The sequence below is a fragment of the Silene latifolia genome, chromosome 10 (genome assembly GCF_048544455.1).
Source record: "Silene latifolia isolate original U9 population chromosome 10, ASM4854445v1, whole genome shotgun sequence".
Classification (NCBI taxonomy): domain Eukaryota; kingdom Viridiplantae; phylum Streptophyta; class Magnoliopsida; order Caryophyllales; family Caryophyllaceae; genus Silene; species Silene latifolia.
The window spans coordinates 133,884,721-133,903,940 of NC_133535.1; the positions used below are offsets into that span (position 1 = coordinate 133,884,721).

The window sequence follows — 19,220 nt, forward strand, 5'->3', positions numbered from 1 at the left end:
TAGTATATTATTAATCTTTGAAAAAGGTGGTCGAAATTCACAAATCCCTTGCGGATTTTCTGTCCCACTTTGTGTCCCATCTCGTGTCCCACTACTCTCTTTTTGTGACACATCACTAATTTAAGAGAAATTGGTATCAATTTTATTATGTGAATGATGATGTGTCGCAAGATAAAAGCACATGAGACACAAAACTGGGACAGGTGATCTCAACTCGTTTTTTGGGTGGGTAATATGTATATACTCCCTCCCATCCACTCTTTTCTTCCCTATTTCCTAAAACGGATTATTCAGGTTTTCTTCCCCTTTCCTTATTGAGAAAGTTTTTATTAATATAATACTCCTACCTCTCTCCACTCATCAAATCCCACTATATTCTTTATTAATATTTAATTCTAATTATTCCTACCTCTCTCCAATAACCAAACCCCACTCATCTCCTTTATTAATATTTAATCCTAATTATTCATACCTCTCTCCAATTACCAAACCCCACTCATATCTTTATCAATATTATACTCCACACCCTTAATCTCCGTGCCCACTTCAAATGGGAAGAAAAGAGTGGATGGGAGGGAGTATAATTCAGAACATTGTATTATTCTCTCTTTAAAAAAAATCTATCTCCCAGATATCGCAAAATCAAAATAAAGTTGATTGATGGCCATAAAATCATTTGAGCAATAAATTCTGATATCAAGACATTGATTGATTCACAAAAAGATAACAAGGCATATATATGTCGATGATACCCAGAAATTATCAAGTTGTTTGTTGGTTCATTGCATTAGTGGCAGTTATAAAGTATGTAAAATGTGATTGTTCTACAAATGTAAGTCGGAGAAGCTTTCCTAAGGGATTCGTGTTCGGAACGGCGTCGTCTGCGTATCAGGTAATAACTCTAATTCATATAATCTCTCCATGCATTTTTGTTGAGAGATGGTTTTTCATGGTAAGGAATTGAATTGAAGGAAATTGCAGGAAGACGATTCATGTGATGACTCTTTGTATGATAGTACGATTTCGATCTTACTGGTATATGTATGCTCATAAATACATGCTTGTTGGCCGTTTGTCATTCAACATTTGTCTGTCTGTCGATTCAAGATCACAGTAACAAGGTATAACGCCATATTTGGATTGGTTAATAACTGAAGTTATTAGTGACGGTTGCCTTCTAAAACAAAGAAAAAATATTAACTTAGCTTTTTAGCATTAACATTTTCATTTTTCTAAAATATTTCATCACATTTTTTTTTTACTTTTTCATCCCCAAAATTTCTAATACACTACCTATCTTGTTTCATGAAGAGGTCCATTGGAAACTGACGTTTAAAAATCACTTTATAAATTAAACAAACTAGATGCCTTGTCTGCCACGATCGAGTTTAGTGTTTAAAATTTAGGCGAAATTTTCCAAAAACACAGGTTCAAGTCTCCTTAAAAATAATCTTGTGAAGTATTTATGACTTTTGAATCTGTAGGATAACTTACTTCGTATACGTGTTTAGCCTCGGATATTTATTAGTCAGTACACACTAAAAATAGCGAGTGCGTGAGTAAAAGATGGCTACGGAAAGGGGAAAAAACATACCCCTCCAATTCACAATAAACCTCCCATTTCATTTTGGCACAAAAATTAAGGAGACACACTACCCCACTATATAATTAAATTTGGCCTACACAAATACACTATCCCACCATACAATTAAATTTGGACTACACAAACACTTACCAAAAAAGGAAATAGGAAAGTTATTGTGAATAATCGAAAAAGGAAATAAGGAAGTTTATTGTGAATTAGAGGGAGTATATTAGTTGCTTCTAGCTAGTTCGATTGAACAAATAATTTCAAAGTAAGAAGATAAAGCCAAAGAGTATTACTGTTTCAGTCCGTTTTGCTTAAGACCGTCTTATTTCAGACCGTAATAAGACCTCTCACAAGTGAGAAGTACATGGGTGGTGGGACACCCCCATATGCTTTCCCACTCACACCTTAAATGAGTTTTTTGTGAGAGGAAATGGTATCCGTCTGACCATTTTAGACGGATATGACGGTTTGAAATAAGAATTTGTATTACTACTTTGATGATATATGTAGTGGTAATGTGGGTCATGCATACAGTGGATATTGAATGCCATTCCCACTTCGTATTTCCTATCGTGACGACCATGATTACATTATTATGACCTATTTTCGTTATATTTCATACTCCCTTCATTTTCTTATATATGACGTTTTGTATTTACGAGATAAACCTTTAACTTTAATATTTATAAAAATATAATGGTACCATTAAATTCTTTACGAAAAACTCTTTCATATGAGTGTATATATATATCATAATATTTAATCTTATATTTTAAGAGATATTGAATAGAGAAGAGAGTGTCTCGAAATGTCGAAATATGAAAAAGTCATATATAAAAAAACAGAGGGGGTAGGTTATTAAATAAAATAACTAAAAAGTATAAAAACACCCATAAAAAAAGGGTAAAACGCCAAAATATTAATTTCCTAAATTAAAATCTTGATTAGTACAATAGAAAACAAAATTGAGTTAATAAGTATCTAAACGCATTTTTTTTAGTGTGAAACACTCCACTATCTTCATTACTTCATTAGTGGGTTTGGTAAAGTGTGTGTGTCGGGGAAATGAGTTGTGGCCTTTGTCCAATATTGTTAGCAAGTGAATAATAAATAACCCCAATAAGTCTTGTTTTAAACGGTCTAAATAAAACAGATTAAATATCACCATTTTTTTAAATAAAATGTAACCATTTAATGACAAAACTAGTATAGATCCGTGCAATAAATGCGCGGTATTTAAAAAAGTTTTTATTTTTTTACTTTATTACTTGTTCATTCCAAATTTATACCTTAATATTTTCATATTTCATCTTATTGTATTTTAATATGAAAAAAAAAATTAAACTTCAAAACTACTAAAAAAATTGAGCATGTCAAGAAATCTTTTTGTTTTTTTTTTTTATTTCAAAGTTAATGATTTAATTTTATAACTTTTCTTAAACTATATTAATGATTTTTTTCTCACAAAGCTATTAATATTAGTTTTTTTTTATTATTTTATACAGTGTAAGTCTGCATCGTCATTTTCTAAGAAAAATTAGCAATTTTATATTTTATATTTTTGGGTTTTTTGATAACTGCTACCACAAGTAAACCACTTTTTGAGTTCTGCTACCAAGGTAAAAAAAAAAGTTTAAAAAATGCTACCACAATTCTTGCTTCGTTAAAAATTCAGTACCAATTAATTAAACGAGCCTACTTGAATCAACCTCAGCCATTGATTTCAAATGTTTAGTTTAAGTTATATTTCTCATTCCTATTTTACCCTTCCCACTCTTTATAACATACTCAGTTACTCACTCCCTCACTTCCTTACACTTAAACTCTTCAATTCCATTAATTCCTCTTCAATTTCTCATTTGTTCTTCCCTAATTCTTATTTCATAAATTAGAGCTATTCATTAAATCTTTCTCTTTGAATCTATTATCAGGTAACAATTCCTTTCAATTCATTCATTCTCTTTCCTTCTACTCTATTAATTAATTATTCATGTTAAATCTCACCTTTATTTTCAAATTAGGGTTTTACGAAATCTGGGTTTATGGTATTTGAATATTGTAATTAGGCAATCTAATAAACAAATAACTAAGAAAATCAATGAACAATCAAAAAATTGTACTACTAAACTAAAGGTAAAGAGTAAAGAAGGAATACAAATCTGAGAATGAAGAGCAGAAAATGCCGACAAAGGGCTTTTCCAGGTTAATAATGTAAAATAAGGAAGGTTAATGTTATTAGGTTAAATTCTTGCAAATGATTAGGTTAATTTGAGGAAGACGAAAGAGTAGAAGTGATAGTCCCTAATTTAAACCATGATAGTGGGTTATGAAGAAAATTTGTATTTTATGGGTAAGAAAGGGGAAAGGTAAAAGGAGGGGTATTTTTGTCTTTTCATGTCAAAAATTAGGTTTCGCTATGAATTGGTACTGAATTTTTAACGAACCAAGAATTATGGTAGCATTTTTTAAACTTTTTTTACCTTGGTAGCAGTTCTCAAAAAGTGGTTTACTCGTGATAGCGGTTATCAAAAAACCCTATAATTTTATATCCTTTTATTTTATTTTGATTAAAACATTATAATTATAATTATAATTATAATTTAGAATTTAATGAAAAAATCATGCTTTAAATAAAAGATAATAGTTTAACGGGAAAATCTCATTTCATTCCTTATATAAGTAGATGGAGTTTGGAGGGGAAAACTTTTGAGAATTTAGAACCCGTGCAATAAATGCACGGTATATATAATTTTTTATCTTTAATAAGATATTTAAATAATAGTTGTATCTTAATAATTGTTTATTTTTCTCGTCATAATATTTTTTTGCGAAAAAAAACTAAAACTGAAAATTAATCAAAGAGAATTGAGTAATGTGCTCAAATGTATTTTCTTTTTTTTTTTTTAAAAAAAAAAGAAATTATACCACAAAGCTAATGATTCCAATTTATAAATTCTCCCAATTTTTTCGGTCATGAAAGTAATAAAAATGATTTATAGTTTTGTTTATACGTAGTAATGTAGTATGGGTCAAGTCTCAAATAATTACATCAATAAAAGATTTAGGAGTTTATATCATTTATATTTTAATTAAAAGATTATAGTTTAGAGTTTAGTGAAATTATATAATTTGATGAAAAAATTAATTTTAATAAAAAGATAATAATATAATGAAATATATTATAATTATCAACTCTACCTTGGGTATAAATAAAATGCTTGTGTTTGACGAATCAATTGGTAAAATTAAATGTCAAATTATCAATAGCTTCCTTATTTAAAAATATGTTTTTTGGAGGGAAAGATTTATGAGTTCACCTATTGTTTTAGTAGATAGGAGATAAAATAAAGGGAGATGTTATAACTAAAATTGTCATTTTTCCCCCCGAAAATGATGGTAACATTTTATCATAAAATAATAACATTTTATTCTTATTTGCGTAAATACCCTTCAATTGTGAAGTTTAAGACATTATTAAAATTAGATAAATTTATATTAAAACGATTATTAAAAGTATTATTTGTCCGGTAGTAATTAACAATTTCCTTATAAAAACGTTATATTTTTCACTTCATTATTATTTCCATACAATCTTGCTTCAGAATTGGGATTCAGGTAATTAGTAGTTGAATAATAAAGCTTAAAACAAAAAGAAATAGGTTGAGCTTCCTGGGTGCATATCTAGGTAACATAGACATTCCTCCAAATCAGTCGTTCCGTAATCGAAAACGTGTTATACTCCGTAGTTTAGATGAGGAATGGGATGTCGAAAGAGATTGATTAGAAAATGGGGTTGAGTGAGAAATGAGAATTAGTTATAGTTAAGATCAAACTTTACCTTCACTTTGTTAAATCCCCTCCCCTCACTACTAAGAGAATAAAAATTCTCAATAATTTCCCTCCAAAAGGGATCTAATTAAATAAGGAAAAAAGACTATTTTTTATTGAATTATTATATATTAACTAAGACATAATCCTTAATCATTATAATCTCTTTTTAACTAAACTATAATCTCTTAATTAAAATAAAACAAAACTGGTATAAATATAAAAATTCGTATATGTAAAACCTATAAATTGATTAGTTTCGTATAAAAAAACTTACCACGTACTTAATTTGTATAAAGAAAATTATGAACTGATATTATTAATTTCTTGACAAAAAAATCTTTAAATTGTTTGAGAAAAATTATAAATTAAAATGATTAGTTTTGTGGTAAAGAATTTCATTAAAATACACATTTTGTGACTTTACTCAGTTCTTTTGATTTCCATTTCAATTTTTTATCCTCATATTAAAATATAAAACGTTAATAATGTGTCAATTTTAAATCTATAAATAATACATCCCTTTATATTAAAAGAATAAGAGGTCTCCAAAATTTTACTGCTCAAATAAAATGCTCTATAATTAGCCCTCACATGATGTCACATTAATTCTATTATTTCTATACCATAAATAGGAGATACTACTACTAATTTCAATATGTAAACACACATATGTTGATTTTTTTACACACGTGTAACATTAATAATAATAGTATTGTATGATACGAGAGATAACTAAGTCATTAATTAATGTTATTATTTTGCTAACTGTAACAGTATAATAATACTATTTTTAATAATTAAGTAATTTATATAACTAGCTTCATGTTACACGTCAATCTTATTTGGTGCGAAAACTATCAAATTATTATACCGCTTAAGCATGTTACTAAGTTATAATATTGAATGTCTTTACTTATACGATTATACCGCTTAAGCATGTTACTACGCTATAATATTTAATGTCTTTATACATTATTGTCCGAAAAACTATGCATTTTGCACGAGATTTGCTCTAGTTTAATATCAAATACATAACAAAAATAAAATCATACGTTAATTATAAGCTATAAAATATATATTTTATTAAATTTAAATAACGTGTCTCGTGTCCTGTGAAGAAAATCACCGGTAGGTCTCCCACATCGGAGAAATAGAGAAAAATTGATCTAGCTTATAACCCAAGGAGCTACTCCACCCATTGCCAATTGATTTTGGGATGGATGGAAGCTCCTTGGACTTGTAAAGTGGACACTCTCTCCTACTCGGCGGGCGTGACCCAGGCCCATATGCAATCTAACAAGTCCTAAATTTCACGAGATGCGGTTATTATGTGTCCGGGTCCGTTTGGTGCTACTTAAGTGCATATGATGGTCTTGAACTATTGATTGATTTTTTTTTTTTTTTTAAACTACAAGTGTTTATCAATAGTATATTAAATAACCCCTAATTGCCATAATAACCGTCCAATATTACTTCAATCAAAGTTTGAAAATTTTAACCTTAAATAAGGGTGGAATTAATAAATGTTATCACATGACAAGGAATTAAAATATTTGACTGTTGATAACTAATGCCTAATATAACCTCACTTTTAAAATTACTACCTTTTTATTTATTTATTTCTTAGACAAACGTGTACTATTTTATATAAACATAAGGTTCTATTACATACACAACAACTACATTGCAAACCGAGGGGCATTAGAGACCCCTAAGTTGGAAGAAACCCAAGTAACACAACTAGTAAAACAAACAGACTCGTTAAAAATACAAAGACGACGCCTCTTACGCGGTGAATACTAGAAAGCGTCGAACTGGATTGGACAAATCTCTTTTCTTTTAGAACTGACGACCATTTCCAGAGATGTAAATCTGGAGAAGACAGTAGAACCTCCAAGTCCAACCTTTACCAACGGTATATTCTTGAGTTTAGCGCGATCACGACCCATACAATGTCGACTACATCTCTTGCTTGAATGTGTCTTCAAGGCTGAAAAGACAAACGGCCTTTGACTTGACAAGTGATCAGAACCGTCCATCCCAGACTGCTCCAAAAGTTCGAACAGTGACGAGCTTAACGGCTGGGGCAAAAGTTTCATTGTAATCCACACCTTCAACTTGCCTGTTCCCCATGACCACTAGACGGGCTTTGTACCGTTCAATCGACCCATCGGCATTGTATTTAATTTTGTAGACCCATTTAGAGCCGATGGTCTTTTTATTTGGTGGAAGATGTTCAAGAGTCCAAGTTTGGTTTTTCTCGAGGGCATCGATCTCAAGTCTCATAGCTTCTCGCCACTCGGGTACCTGCACGGCATCTTTAAATAAACTAGGCTCGTGGTGTTTAGTCACGGCCGACAAGAAAGCTTGATGGTTAGGTGAAAATTTCGCATAATTAAGATAGTGAAAAAGGGGATGTGCGGTACCTGAGGACGATGTTGTAGCGACGAGTGAGTGCAACGAGGGGCGAGGTTTGGTGAGAACAAAGTCTTTAAAGTTCGAGTTGGGAATTTTAACACGTTGACCACGACCCAAGGTTTGTGAGTCCGTGGAGTCTGTGTCCATAGGTTGGGGGTCGCTAGGTGTGGTAGTAGTCATGGTGGTGTTTGTCGTGGTAGTATCCGGGGAGGGTGAGGGGGTCGTGTCTGGAGTTGACGTAGGTGTGGGAGATGTATGAGTTGTGATAAGAATATTGTGGTCAATTGGGGACATAGTGTCAGCTAAAAGGGACGTGGAGTCTTGGTTTAAATCATGAATGTTTAGATTTTGGTATGGAAATTCGGTTTCCACAAAAACAACATCCGTTGAATCAAAAATAGAACCGGTGTCTAAGTCGTATAAACGCCAACCTTTTTTTCCAAATGGATAACCGATAAAGATACATTTACGGCTTCGAGACGCGAACTTATCGTGAATACGATTTAAATTTCTAGCATAAGCAAGACAGCCGAAAATGCGAATATTTTCAAAAGGTGGGGGTTTATTAAAAAGCATTTCATAAGGGGTTTTTCCATTTAGAAAGGGTGTCGGAGTACGATTTATTAAGTAAACTGCACTTAATACACATTCACCCCAAAAGTATAAGGGTAAGCTTGCCTGAAAAAGTAAAGCACGTGCGACATTTAAAATGTGACGGTGTTTCCGTTCCACCCTACCATTTTGCTGGGGAGTGTCGACATTAGAGGTTTGAAAAAGAATATCATTTTCTTGAAAAAACGGGATAAGAGGGCGAAATTCGGTGCCATTATCGGTTCGTAAGACTTTTATTTTCTTTTCGAATTGGTGTTCTATCATGGTGAAAAAATTCAATAAAGTTTGTTTTGTGTCACTTTTGTGACGTAAAAGATAAACCCATGTAGACCGGGAAAAATCGTCGACTATAGTAAGAAAATGTTTAGACCCGCATGAAGCATTTTCGGAGTATGGACCCCAAAGATCGCAGTGGATAAGATCAAAAGAAGAAATAGCATGACTTGAACTTAATTGAAAATGTTCGCGAGTTTGTTTCGCGCGTAAACAAATGTCACAAGTTTTACTATGAAACGTGTCCGAAGTGCGAGAAACTTTATTAAAAAATGGCAAAAAACGTGAAATATTGGAGGAGGGATGCCCCAACCTTCGGTGCCAAATTTCGACGGAATCAATGGACCCAGCAAGACAGGCGTGGACTTTGTCATTCCTGACACTCTTAAGGTAATAGAGCCCCTCGTGTTGCTCACTCGCCCCAATCACCTTCTTCGAGGTACGGTCCTGAATTAGACAAAGATTATGCGAAAATTGAATGGTTAAAGTTGTATCTTTCAAGAGGCTAGAAACAGACAGTAAATTGCAATGTAAGTTAGCGGCGTATAGGACATCTCGTAAAATAAGACGAGAAGACAAGTGTATGTCACCGCTTTGGGTAACAATAGTAAGATCCCCGTTGGGTAAACCAACGGATAAAGGAGTAATATTTTTAAGATTCGAAAAATGAGAGAGACATCCCGACATGTGATGGGATGCTCCCGTGTCAACAATCCAAATAAAACAGGAGATATTACCATTGAGACGATCACTGTGTGATTCAGTGTTGCGAGAATTCAAGAGCACGGCCAGTTCATCCAATTGTTGTGGCGTTAGAGAATTAAGGTCCAGCTTATAAAATTGAGCCAACGGTGGACGAGAGGTCGATGCTACAGTAGCAACGGGTGGTTTACCAGACGCCATATTTACCTTAGCAGCGGGGATATTTGTTTTGGCTCGGTCAGAGGTAGTTTTTCCCTTTGTATCCGGGACGAAAGTGGCATTGGTTAAATCTGTAGCGTTTGGGTCGAGGAAAATACGAGGACGGGGACGGTCTCCCCACCACTCGGGGTAAAGTCCAGTGACTTGGTAGCAAAATTTTAGGCTATGACCCGATTTTTGGCATGCGATACAAAAATATTTGGAAGGCTCAGACGGGTTACGTTTATTATCCTTTCCTCTATTATCCTTTCCTCCCCCAGACTGCCATGGTCCATGATGGACACGAGTGGCAAATGCCATTGGAGCGGGTGTGGTCTCAGTGGTATTAAGGGATAAATTACGGACACCTTCGTCTTGGAGGAGACGATTATAGACTAAGTCCAACGAGGGAAGAGGGTTTAGACCAATAATTTGGGATCGGGTATTAACGAAGCGATCATCAAGGCCAATTAAAAAATCAGGTACCCTTTTCTTTTCTCGTCGAGTGGTGATAATTTGGATCCAGTCACACTTACAGGGATTGCAAGAGCAAGAGGGAAGTGCGTCGATGTCCGAAATCGCATTCCAGATCGCTGTCATTCGGCCGTAGTAATTGACCCAGTCGGTCCTTGTCTACACGCCAAAAGATCAGCCTGCAACTGATAGATGCGGGCTTCGTTAACCTGAAAAAAACGATTTTTGATATCCATCCATACCTGCTTTGCCTCCGGACGAAGGGAAATTTGATTTCGGATCCCAGAATCGATTGTGTTGAAAATCCACATGGTGACCAAAGCGTTGCTTGATTGCCATGATTCGAAAGTAGCAGCTGTAACAGCCGGTTTAACAATGGTACCATCAATGTACCCGAGTTTTCCTTTTGCTAAAAAGGCAAGAGTAAACGACCGAGACCATTCATCGTAGTTGTTCCCGTTGAAGACGATTGGGGTTATGCTTTGACCCGTGTGTTCAACGTGGACCATGGTGTAAGATTGAGATGTTGCGGTGTCGGTTAGTTCAGAGTTTGTCATGAGATTAGAGAAAAAGAAGGAAGAAAAAAAATGGATAATAGACAGAGGAGAATGGCAGAGATGATATACGGAGTCTCTGATACCATATTAAACGTGAGATTGAGAGAATAATAGTGAATGCATATGTAAATCAATTCCAATTAACTTGACTGCTATACAAGGTTCTATGCAATTATATATACAGTGTACGGAAACAAGTATTTACGGAAGGAGATAATTGTATTGCTACAAAGGAGGAAGGCAGATTATTTGTTGCCTTATGTGACGAGCTGAGCTAACAGCTCTTTTGAGAGAGCTAACGGCTGTTTGCTAATACTATAGGCTATACCCAATGCATTTTGACTAAATCCTAGTTATAAAAGGTAAGAAGAGATGAATTTTAATGGAACCCATTAATTCAGCAAGAATGAGAATGAGAATAAGAATGAGAATAAGAATAAGAATGAGAGGGGACCAACGTCACGGGAAGAGTTCCATGTTAGTTTGTCACGTCACGTTACTTGATAAGGAGTATCACCCTATGGAACGTATAGACAAGAGTATTTTATTTTCTTATCAAAACTTTGACATTTTGTGTGTCATGTATTGCAGTATGAAGGTGCTGTCAAAGAGGATGGCAGGGGTCCTTCTGTCTGGGATAAATTCGCTCATTCTTTTGGTAACTCTCATCCGTTTTCTCCTGAATTAATTAAATGCATCATTTGAACAAGGTTTTAACAAGTCCATTTAATGCTGATGTTATGCTAATTATCCTAGATTAAACAAGCTCGTTTATTGGTTCAGGTAAGGTATTAGATTTCAGTAATGCTGATGTTGCAGTAGATCAGTACCATCGTTATCACGTAAGCTCATTTTATGCTCGCTTAATTTCATGTATTTATTTCAATTACGTCAACTGAAAGAATATGGCGAGCAGAAGACAATATGAAGAAGGTTGTTTCCTTGCATTCAATCGTAGAAAAAAGCACAAGCATATATACAAAGTAAACCCTACCTTGCAACTTAGGTAATCTATCCTAAGACAATCTTACCAAATAATTACATACCTATATTACAATATTTACTATATTATGATAATATACAAAAGATAATGTGTATTATTCTTTTCACTCCCCCTCAAGTTGGAGCACTTGGTAAGCCAAGTCCCAACTTGTATTGTAAATGATCATACGCTTCACCACCCAAAGCCTTCGTAAATAAATCTGCAATTTGTTCCTTGCTTCTAATGTGTAACGTATGTATTGTGCCTTTCACCAAATGTTCTCGAATAAAATGACAGTCGATCTCAATATGTTTTGTGCGATCATGAAAGACGGGATTCTTCGCAATATGAATTGCCGCCTGATTATCACAATATAAGGTCATTGGCCTTGAATGGAAGACCCCTAAAGATGCGAGAAAAGCCTTAAGCCAAATGAGTTCACTCGTTGCACCTGCCATGGCACGATATTCGGCTTCCGCCGTCGACTTAGCTACAGTGACTTGCTTCTTAGCTCTCCAAGATATTGGTGAATTTCCTAGTGACACGAAATAACCACTCAAGGACCGTCTAGTTATCGGACAGCTTGCATAATCTGAATCGCAATAACCTCGTAAATGTAAATCCGAATCCTTCTTCATAATGATTCCTTTATTCGGATTCATCTTAACATATCGAACAACCCGCAAAGCCGCGTCCCAATGCTCTTTTCGTGGCTCATGGACAAATTGTGACAACAAATGCACAGCGTAAACAAGGTCGGGCCGGGTGATTGTGAGGTAAACTAACCTCCCGACGAGTCTCCTATACTTCATGGCATCCCTTAGAACATAACCAGTAGCCAATGCCAAACGATGGTGCTGCTGAATTGGAGTATGGGTCGGCTTCGCATTTGTCATGCCGGCTTCTTCGATAATGCCTAATGCATATTTTCTCTGGTTCAAAAACAATCCCTTTGAGCTATGTGCTACCTCTATTCCCAAAAAATATTTCAGCCGTCCCAAATCTTTAATACCAAAGCTCTTATCAAGGAATATTTTGAACCTTTTGCACGCCTCTTCATCATTCCCAACGATTATCATATCGTCTACATACACTAATACTCCAATAAAAATTCCATTTTTATTGTATGTGAATAATGAATAATCGGCTAAAGATTGGACAAAACCATACCTCTTTAATGAGTCCGTCAATTTCGCAAACCAATTTCGGGAAGCTTGTTTCAACCCATATATTGATTTTAACAGCTTGCATACTTTATTCTCACCTCTCTTTTCGAAACCTTGAGGTATTTTCATATATACTTCCTCATCTAATTCTCCATGTAGAAAAGCATTATTCACATCCAATTGCTCAATTGTCCAATTCTTTGCCACGACTCTGACTAACATGCATCGCACACTGGTCATTTTTGCAACTGGCGCATATGTCTCATGATAATCAATTCCTTCAATTTGTGTGAACCCTTGAGCTACAAGTCTCGCCTTATATCGCTCTATGGTTCCGTCTGCTTTGTACTTAACCTTGTACACCCATTTACATCCAATGGGTTTCTTCCCTTTGGGTAATGACACGAGTTCCCATGTCCTATTCTTTTCCAAAGCATCTATTTCTCTCCTCATGGCCTCTGTCCATCTTGAGTCTTTGGCTGCTTCAAAGTAGTGACTCGGTTCTCGAATTTCGTCAATTTTTGTTAGAAATGCCCTGTGAGAACTAGAAAAACAATTCGTAATAGCATAATTGACTAAGGGATAACGAGTACCTGGTCTCGTGGACTTTGCTTGGCCGTGGTGAGCATCATGGACGGGGTTTATTATCTTAGTCGACTTGCATATGTAATCCTTTTTCCATGCCGGTTCAAATCGCTCTCTTGCTCCCCTGCCAAGTCGTTCCTCTCCTGTCTGACCAGTGCTCATGTCTTCTTTATTTGTCCTTTCCTCCTCTTCACCTATCACGTTATCCCCCTGACATTGTGCATCTACCATTTCTTCATCACTCCCCCTTACTTCCAGGGCCTGTTCTACACTTGCACCCGTATCCACATACGGCTCCATATCACCAATGTTATCTCGAATTGGTGCTGAATTGGATTCACGCTGTAAATTCGTTTGTGATAGCGAGAAAGGAAATACGTGCTCGTAAAAGGTTACATCCCGAGAGACAAATAATTTCTTTGCTTTTAAGTCATAAACTTTCCACCCCTTTTTGCTATGAGGGTATCCTACGAACACACATCGCTTTCCTCTTTCCCCGAATTTATCTCGTGGTTTGTCTTTGTTATGTACATAACAAAGGCTCCCAAATACTCGAATTCCCTCCAAGTTCGGTTTCTCATTGTATAACAGTTCATATGGTGTCCGATTTTCTAATAATGGTGTGGGAGTCCTATTGATAAGGTAAGCTGCGGTAAGTATACACTCCCCCCAAAAATAGATAGGTAAGTCAGCTTGAAATCGTATCGCTCTTGCCTTTTCTAATATGTGACGATGCTTCCTCTCCGCTCGTCCATTTTGTTGTGGTGTATCTGTGTTACTAGTCTGAAAAACAATTCCATTTTCTTCATAATAATACTTCATGGGGCCAGATAAAAACTCCGTTCCATTATCACTTTGCACAATTTTAACTCTCTTGTCAAATTGTGTTTTAACCATTTGACAAAAAAATTTTAACAAATCACAAGCTTCACTTTTTTCTTTCATTAGATATACCCACACGCCTCTACTGTGATCGTCTACTATAGTCAAAAAATAATGTGAACGTGATAGACTAGGAGTACTGTATTTTCCCAAAATATCGCAATGAATTAAACCAAACAAGACACCACATCTTTTATTATTAAGCTGAAAAGGCGAACGAGTTTGCTTGGCCCGACAACACGGGTCACAAATTTGGCTATTGTTCCAAGATAAATGAGTACCAACTAAAGACGAAAAATGAGAAAGGACTCTACTTGATGGGTGTCCAAGTCTTTGATGCCACAATTGAGTGTCCTTCGAGAAAGACGCCTTTGCTACCAATTCTTCTTTGCTCGGCTTGAAGTAATAAACCCCATCACGCTGCTCACCCCGTCCAATCTCCGTCCTCATAGACCGGTCCTGCATAATACAATAGTCAGGATGAAATGTTATTACACAATTGTTTTCCCGTATCAATTGCTCAACAGAAATTAAGTCACATGACAGCCCTCACATGTGGAACAATAGTCAGGGGGAGTGGCCCATTGCCTTATAAAGTGGTAATTCTTCTCCTCTTTTATCAATGTGGGACAGCCCTCACATGTGGAACTTTGGGTTTCTTCACACTCCCCCGCACATGTGAGGCCCACTTTTAACACAGACTGGACAAATTCATTCAACTGAGCAACTTTGCTCGTCCAGTTGCAAACATGGCCCAGTATTAACTCAGACCGGACAAATTCAACTGAGCAATTTTGCTCGTCCGACTGCAAACTTTGGCCCATGAAAACCCAGGTCTTTAGCCATGGGCTCTGATACCATGTAAGAATATGGCGAGCAGAAGACAATATGAAGAAGGTTGTTTCCTTGCATTCAATCGTAGAAAAAAGCACAAGCATATATACAAAGTAAACCCTACCTTGCAACTTAGGTAATCTATCCTAAGACAATCTTACCAAATAATTACATACCTATATTACAATATTTACTATATTATGATAATATACAAAAGATAATGTGTATTATTCTTTTCATCAACCTTGTAAATAACACTGACCTTATTGAACAGGAAGACATAGGATTGATGAAAGATTTGGATGTTGATGCCTACAGGTTTTCCATCTCTTGGACCCGAATCTTTCCAAGTAATTTCTCTTAACTCCACTTTTTAACTTCCCGTGCACTTTCAGAACAAAAACATAACTATATGATGGTTTATGGTTTGACAGATGGAACTGGCAAAATAAATCAGGCTGGAGTTGATCACTACAACAATCTAATCAACGCATTGCTAGCTAAGGGTAAAATTTTAACAATGAAGCTAGTTTAATCTAATTTGCATGTTGATGGTGAAAGTGTACTGTGTTTTCAGTGATCATTTACCTTAGTGGGTATATTTATTGTGACGCGGTACTCCTGATTGTGTTTAAAGCTCGTCGTCATCATAAAAAATCTTCTTTGTGATTAGTTTAACAATGGAAACATATGTAGTTGGTTTTCGAAGGCCATTTCACATTTAAGTAAAAAAACTTGCAGGAATTACACCATATGTTACAATTTTTCATTGGGATACTCCACTGGCATTGGAGGATAGCTACAAGAGTTGGCTTAGCACCCAAATCATGTACGACTACTGACTACTTCATAGTAATTATATCTTGAATCTCATCTATGTCTACATTTTTATGGCTATATGACTTCTGTTCTTTGACTGCTAACCCGCCACAAACTCACTAATTGAAGACTTTAATGCTTATGATATCTTGAACATGGTTTGTTCCAGAAATGATTTTGCAGTGTATGCAGAAACTCTGTTTGACAAGTTTGGAGACAGGGTAAAGCATTGGATAACACTTAACGAGCCTCATACTTTGGCGGCACAAGGGTATGATATAGGTATGTTTGCACCAGGACGGTGCTCCATCCTTCTCCACCTATTTTGCCGCGCCGGAAACTCAGCTACTGAGCCTTACATTGCTGGGCACAACTTGCTTCTTGCTCACGCTACTGCTGTAGACATCTACCGGAAAAAATATCAGGTACAGGCATGATTCCAAAATCCAAAAATTACACGACTCAAACCAGCCAAACTAATTGTTCCAACCCGTATCTGGATCTTGTACAACCTAAATATACTTGCAACAACTTGAAAATGTCTCAATTGAACTGCTGATCCAAACCCGAGCTGACATGTACCCTAAATGAGGTGATAACAGCTTACCTTAATTGACCTGAGCAAGTAATGACCTGATCTGAACCCAAACTGGAACACACTTTATATGACCGGAAAAACTTATTAGCACCCAAAATGATCCGATTGACACGAACTGCAGCCACTAACCCAAAAATGACTTGCACCTGAAATGACACGATAAGAGGCTAAGGAACACACTTTATATGACCGGAAAAACTTGTAGTTACCGAAACCAAACCTGGCGAAAATAACTTGTTTGTTAGATACTTAGATCTAATTACTATGGTGTACTAATAATGCTTGATTAATGTGTCTCATTGTCTCAACACCGACAGAGAAAACAAGGTGGGTCCATTGGTGCGTCATTCGATGTGATATGGTTCGAGCCAGAAAGGAACACAACAGAAGACATTGAAGCAGCTCAAAGAGCCCAGGATTTTCAACTTGGCTGGTAACAATGCACTTCTCTACACTGAACTTATTTATTAATTAACTGGTAATAATTGAAGTGAACTAATCAGCAGTAAAAATAAAAATACAGGTTTCTGGACCCACTGATGTTCGGGGATTACCCGAGGTCAATGAGAGAGCGAGTCGGAGACCGCCTACCAAAATTTACTACTGCTGAGTCTGCTCTTCTCAAAGGTTCCTTAGACTTTGTTGGCATAAACCATTACACCACATTTTATGCAAGAAATAACATGACTAATTTGATTGGGGTTTTGCTTAATGATGCCCTTGGCGACTCTGGCACCCTCACTCTTCGTAAGTCCGGTTTTGTTGAATGTTAGTGCGCTAGCTGATAATGATTTTTAGTACCACCATAAGCACTTTGAATATTATATAATGAGGGGAATATTGGATTAAATACTAGAAATATGTATTGTGAGTATGGTGGTATTAAAATCAATATGACCATCAGCGGCGCGAACTCATTTTCCATTGTAATTCAATGCTTTTTCCTTTTGACTTTACACGAACTTCTTAATAACTCAATGACTTTATTTCTTTTAATCCACAGCATTTCGCGATGGAAAACCTATTGGAGAGAAGGTATGTTGGCATGACAGCGTCTATACCGTTATCTTAAAGAGAAACAAATATATTCTATATCCAATAATATTTCCGTGGTTAAGCATACGAAAAAAATCTTAGTTTCTTATTTAATTGTGTATGCGCTGCATAATCGCACAGTTTTATTACTAGCTGAATACTCCGTACTTTTTTTCCCCAGTAAAAATACTAGTCGAGTGGTGGGGTTGTCGATTGTTGATAGATAGTTACGAGTATCAGACTATCAGTTAGTACCAACACTGACTACCTTATATACGCAGGCTCATGCCATATGGTTGTACATTGTACCACGTGGGATGAAGGAGTTGATGAATTATATAAAGCTCAAGTACCAAAATCCTACAGTCTTAATTACTGAAAATGGTACACTACTTGAATGACCCTTCTAATCACCAAAGCCTACCATCCCATAGCACTTCTGTGTTAAATGCTTACAAAGATTCTTCATGGAATTCTGGTTTCAGGAATGGATAATGGACATAGCATCTTCACATCATTGAAAGACGCCCTCAACGACGAGAAAAGAATCCGATACTACACTGGCTATCTCCAAAATCTGGCTGAAGCAATCAAGTAAGTGACAAGAACTGGCAGACCCTGAAAATAAATTTTGCTCCAAACTCACTGGTTTTAAAACTCCGGTTCAGAAAAATTGAAGAAAGGCAATTGATAGAATAATAAGTCGAGTAATCCATGATTAATAAGTGCAGTAACACCTAATTTATGTGGCTTATGTGGCATTGCAGTGAAGATGGTTGCAATGTGAAAGGGTATTTCGCGTGGTCATTACTGGATAATTGGGAATGGTCAGCAGGATATACTTCAAGGTTTGGTCTGTACTTTGTGGATTACAGAGACAATCTCAAGAGGTACCCAAAAAGCTCTGCACTTTGGTTCCAGAACTTCCTTAACTTCACTTGTTGAAGGTGAGATTTACTCGGAAAACAACTAAATAATGGAGTAAACATATACGGAGTAAGCAAAAAAGAGGAAGTAAATTTTAAAAGGGTTACTTGAAAGCTTTCGTTTGTACAGTACTTATTTAAGTCATGAACTCATGTTCATCTTTTTTTTTTTTCGGAATTTGATTATACGGTAAGTAAGTTAGGTTTATAATGTGGTCGTACACAAATCCTCATCAAAGACGGCCACTTTTCGTCACTTCAAAAAGACCTCTCACAAGCTCCAGGTGGAAAAAGAAGTGAGGGAGGGGTTTTCAAAGGTCTTTTTGAAAAGACGGTCACAAGCGAGACTTATCAGTCATCATAAGGAATATAACAAGTATCGTTTCTCTCTATTTCTCTGCCCAAGGCAACGCGAGTTTTATGCAGCGCAAGCAGGTATATTCAATTGGCAAAATGAGGGATAAATCCCAAAGAAATAGGAATGCACGATCCTAAGAACCATCAAAATACTATCAGTAGAAAATAAATATCTTCCTAATACCATTCAGGTTCGAACCTGGAATGGCAATCCCCAACTTGCGTTAGGATCAGTGTTAAAATCGCCACAAGGGACACGAGGTTAGGATTAGTGCTAAAATCGCCACAAGGGGACATAATAGCTCAAGTTCTGAGTTGAGAGTTCAAAGATACTAATAATGAAGTCGAGTATGAAGCCCTCATAGGAGGACTCAAGGTAA

General features: G+C 35.9%; 1 protein-coding gene across 2 annotated transcripts; it reads left to right on the forward strand.

Moving 5' to 3' along the window:
- Positions 1 to 359: 359 nt before the first annotated feature.
- LOC141605981 (beta-glucosidase 40-like) lies at positions 360 to 18,704 on the forward strand. Of its 2 annotated transcripts, XM_074424936.1 has the most exons (13): positions 360 to 892; positions 11,248 to 11,314; positions 11,440 to 11,498; positions 15,380 to 15,455; positions 15,540 to 15,611; positions 15,847 to 15,934; positions 16,094 to 16,349; positions 16,840 to 16,955; positions 17,046 to 17,269; positions 17,526 to 17,557; positions 17,839 to 17,941; positions 18,043 to 18,151; positions 18,325 to 18,704. In XM_074424936.1, exons 1-13 carry the CDS (start codon positions 740 to 742, stop codon positions 18,500 to 18,502), a joined length of 1,533 nt encoding a protein of 510 aa, XP_074281037.1. In that variant the 5' UTR covers positions 360 to 739; the 3' UTR covers positions 18,503 to 18,704. The 2 variants fall into 2 exon arrangements, with proteins under 2 accessions (XP_074281037.1, XP_074281038.1); XM_074424937.1 differs by lacking the exons at positions 360 to 892; positions 11,248 to 11,314; positions 11,440 to 11,498 and adding an exon at positions 11,319 to 11,439.
- Positions 18,705 to 19,220: the final 516 nt, after the last annotated feature.

Bases quoted from the DNA above. Each gene is read 5' to 3' on its own strand.
- LOC141605981 (XM_074424936.1), top strand. From the start codon at position 740: ATGTCGATGATACCCAGAAATTATCAAGTTGTTTGTTGGTTCATTGCA. The intron at 11,315-11,439 runs GTAACTCTCATC...TTATTGGTTCAG, and splicing joins TAAATTCGCTCATTCTTTTG to GTAAGGTATTAGATTTCAGT. The intron at 18,152-18,324 runs GTAAGTGACAAG...GTGGCATTGCAG, and splicing joins AATCTGGCTGAAGCAATCAA to TGAAGATGGTTGCAATGTGA.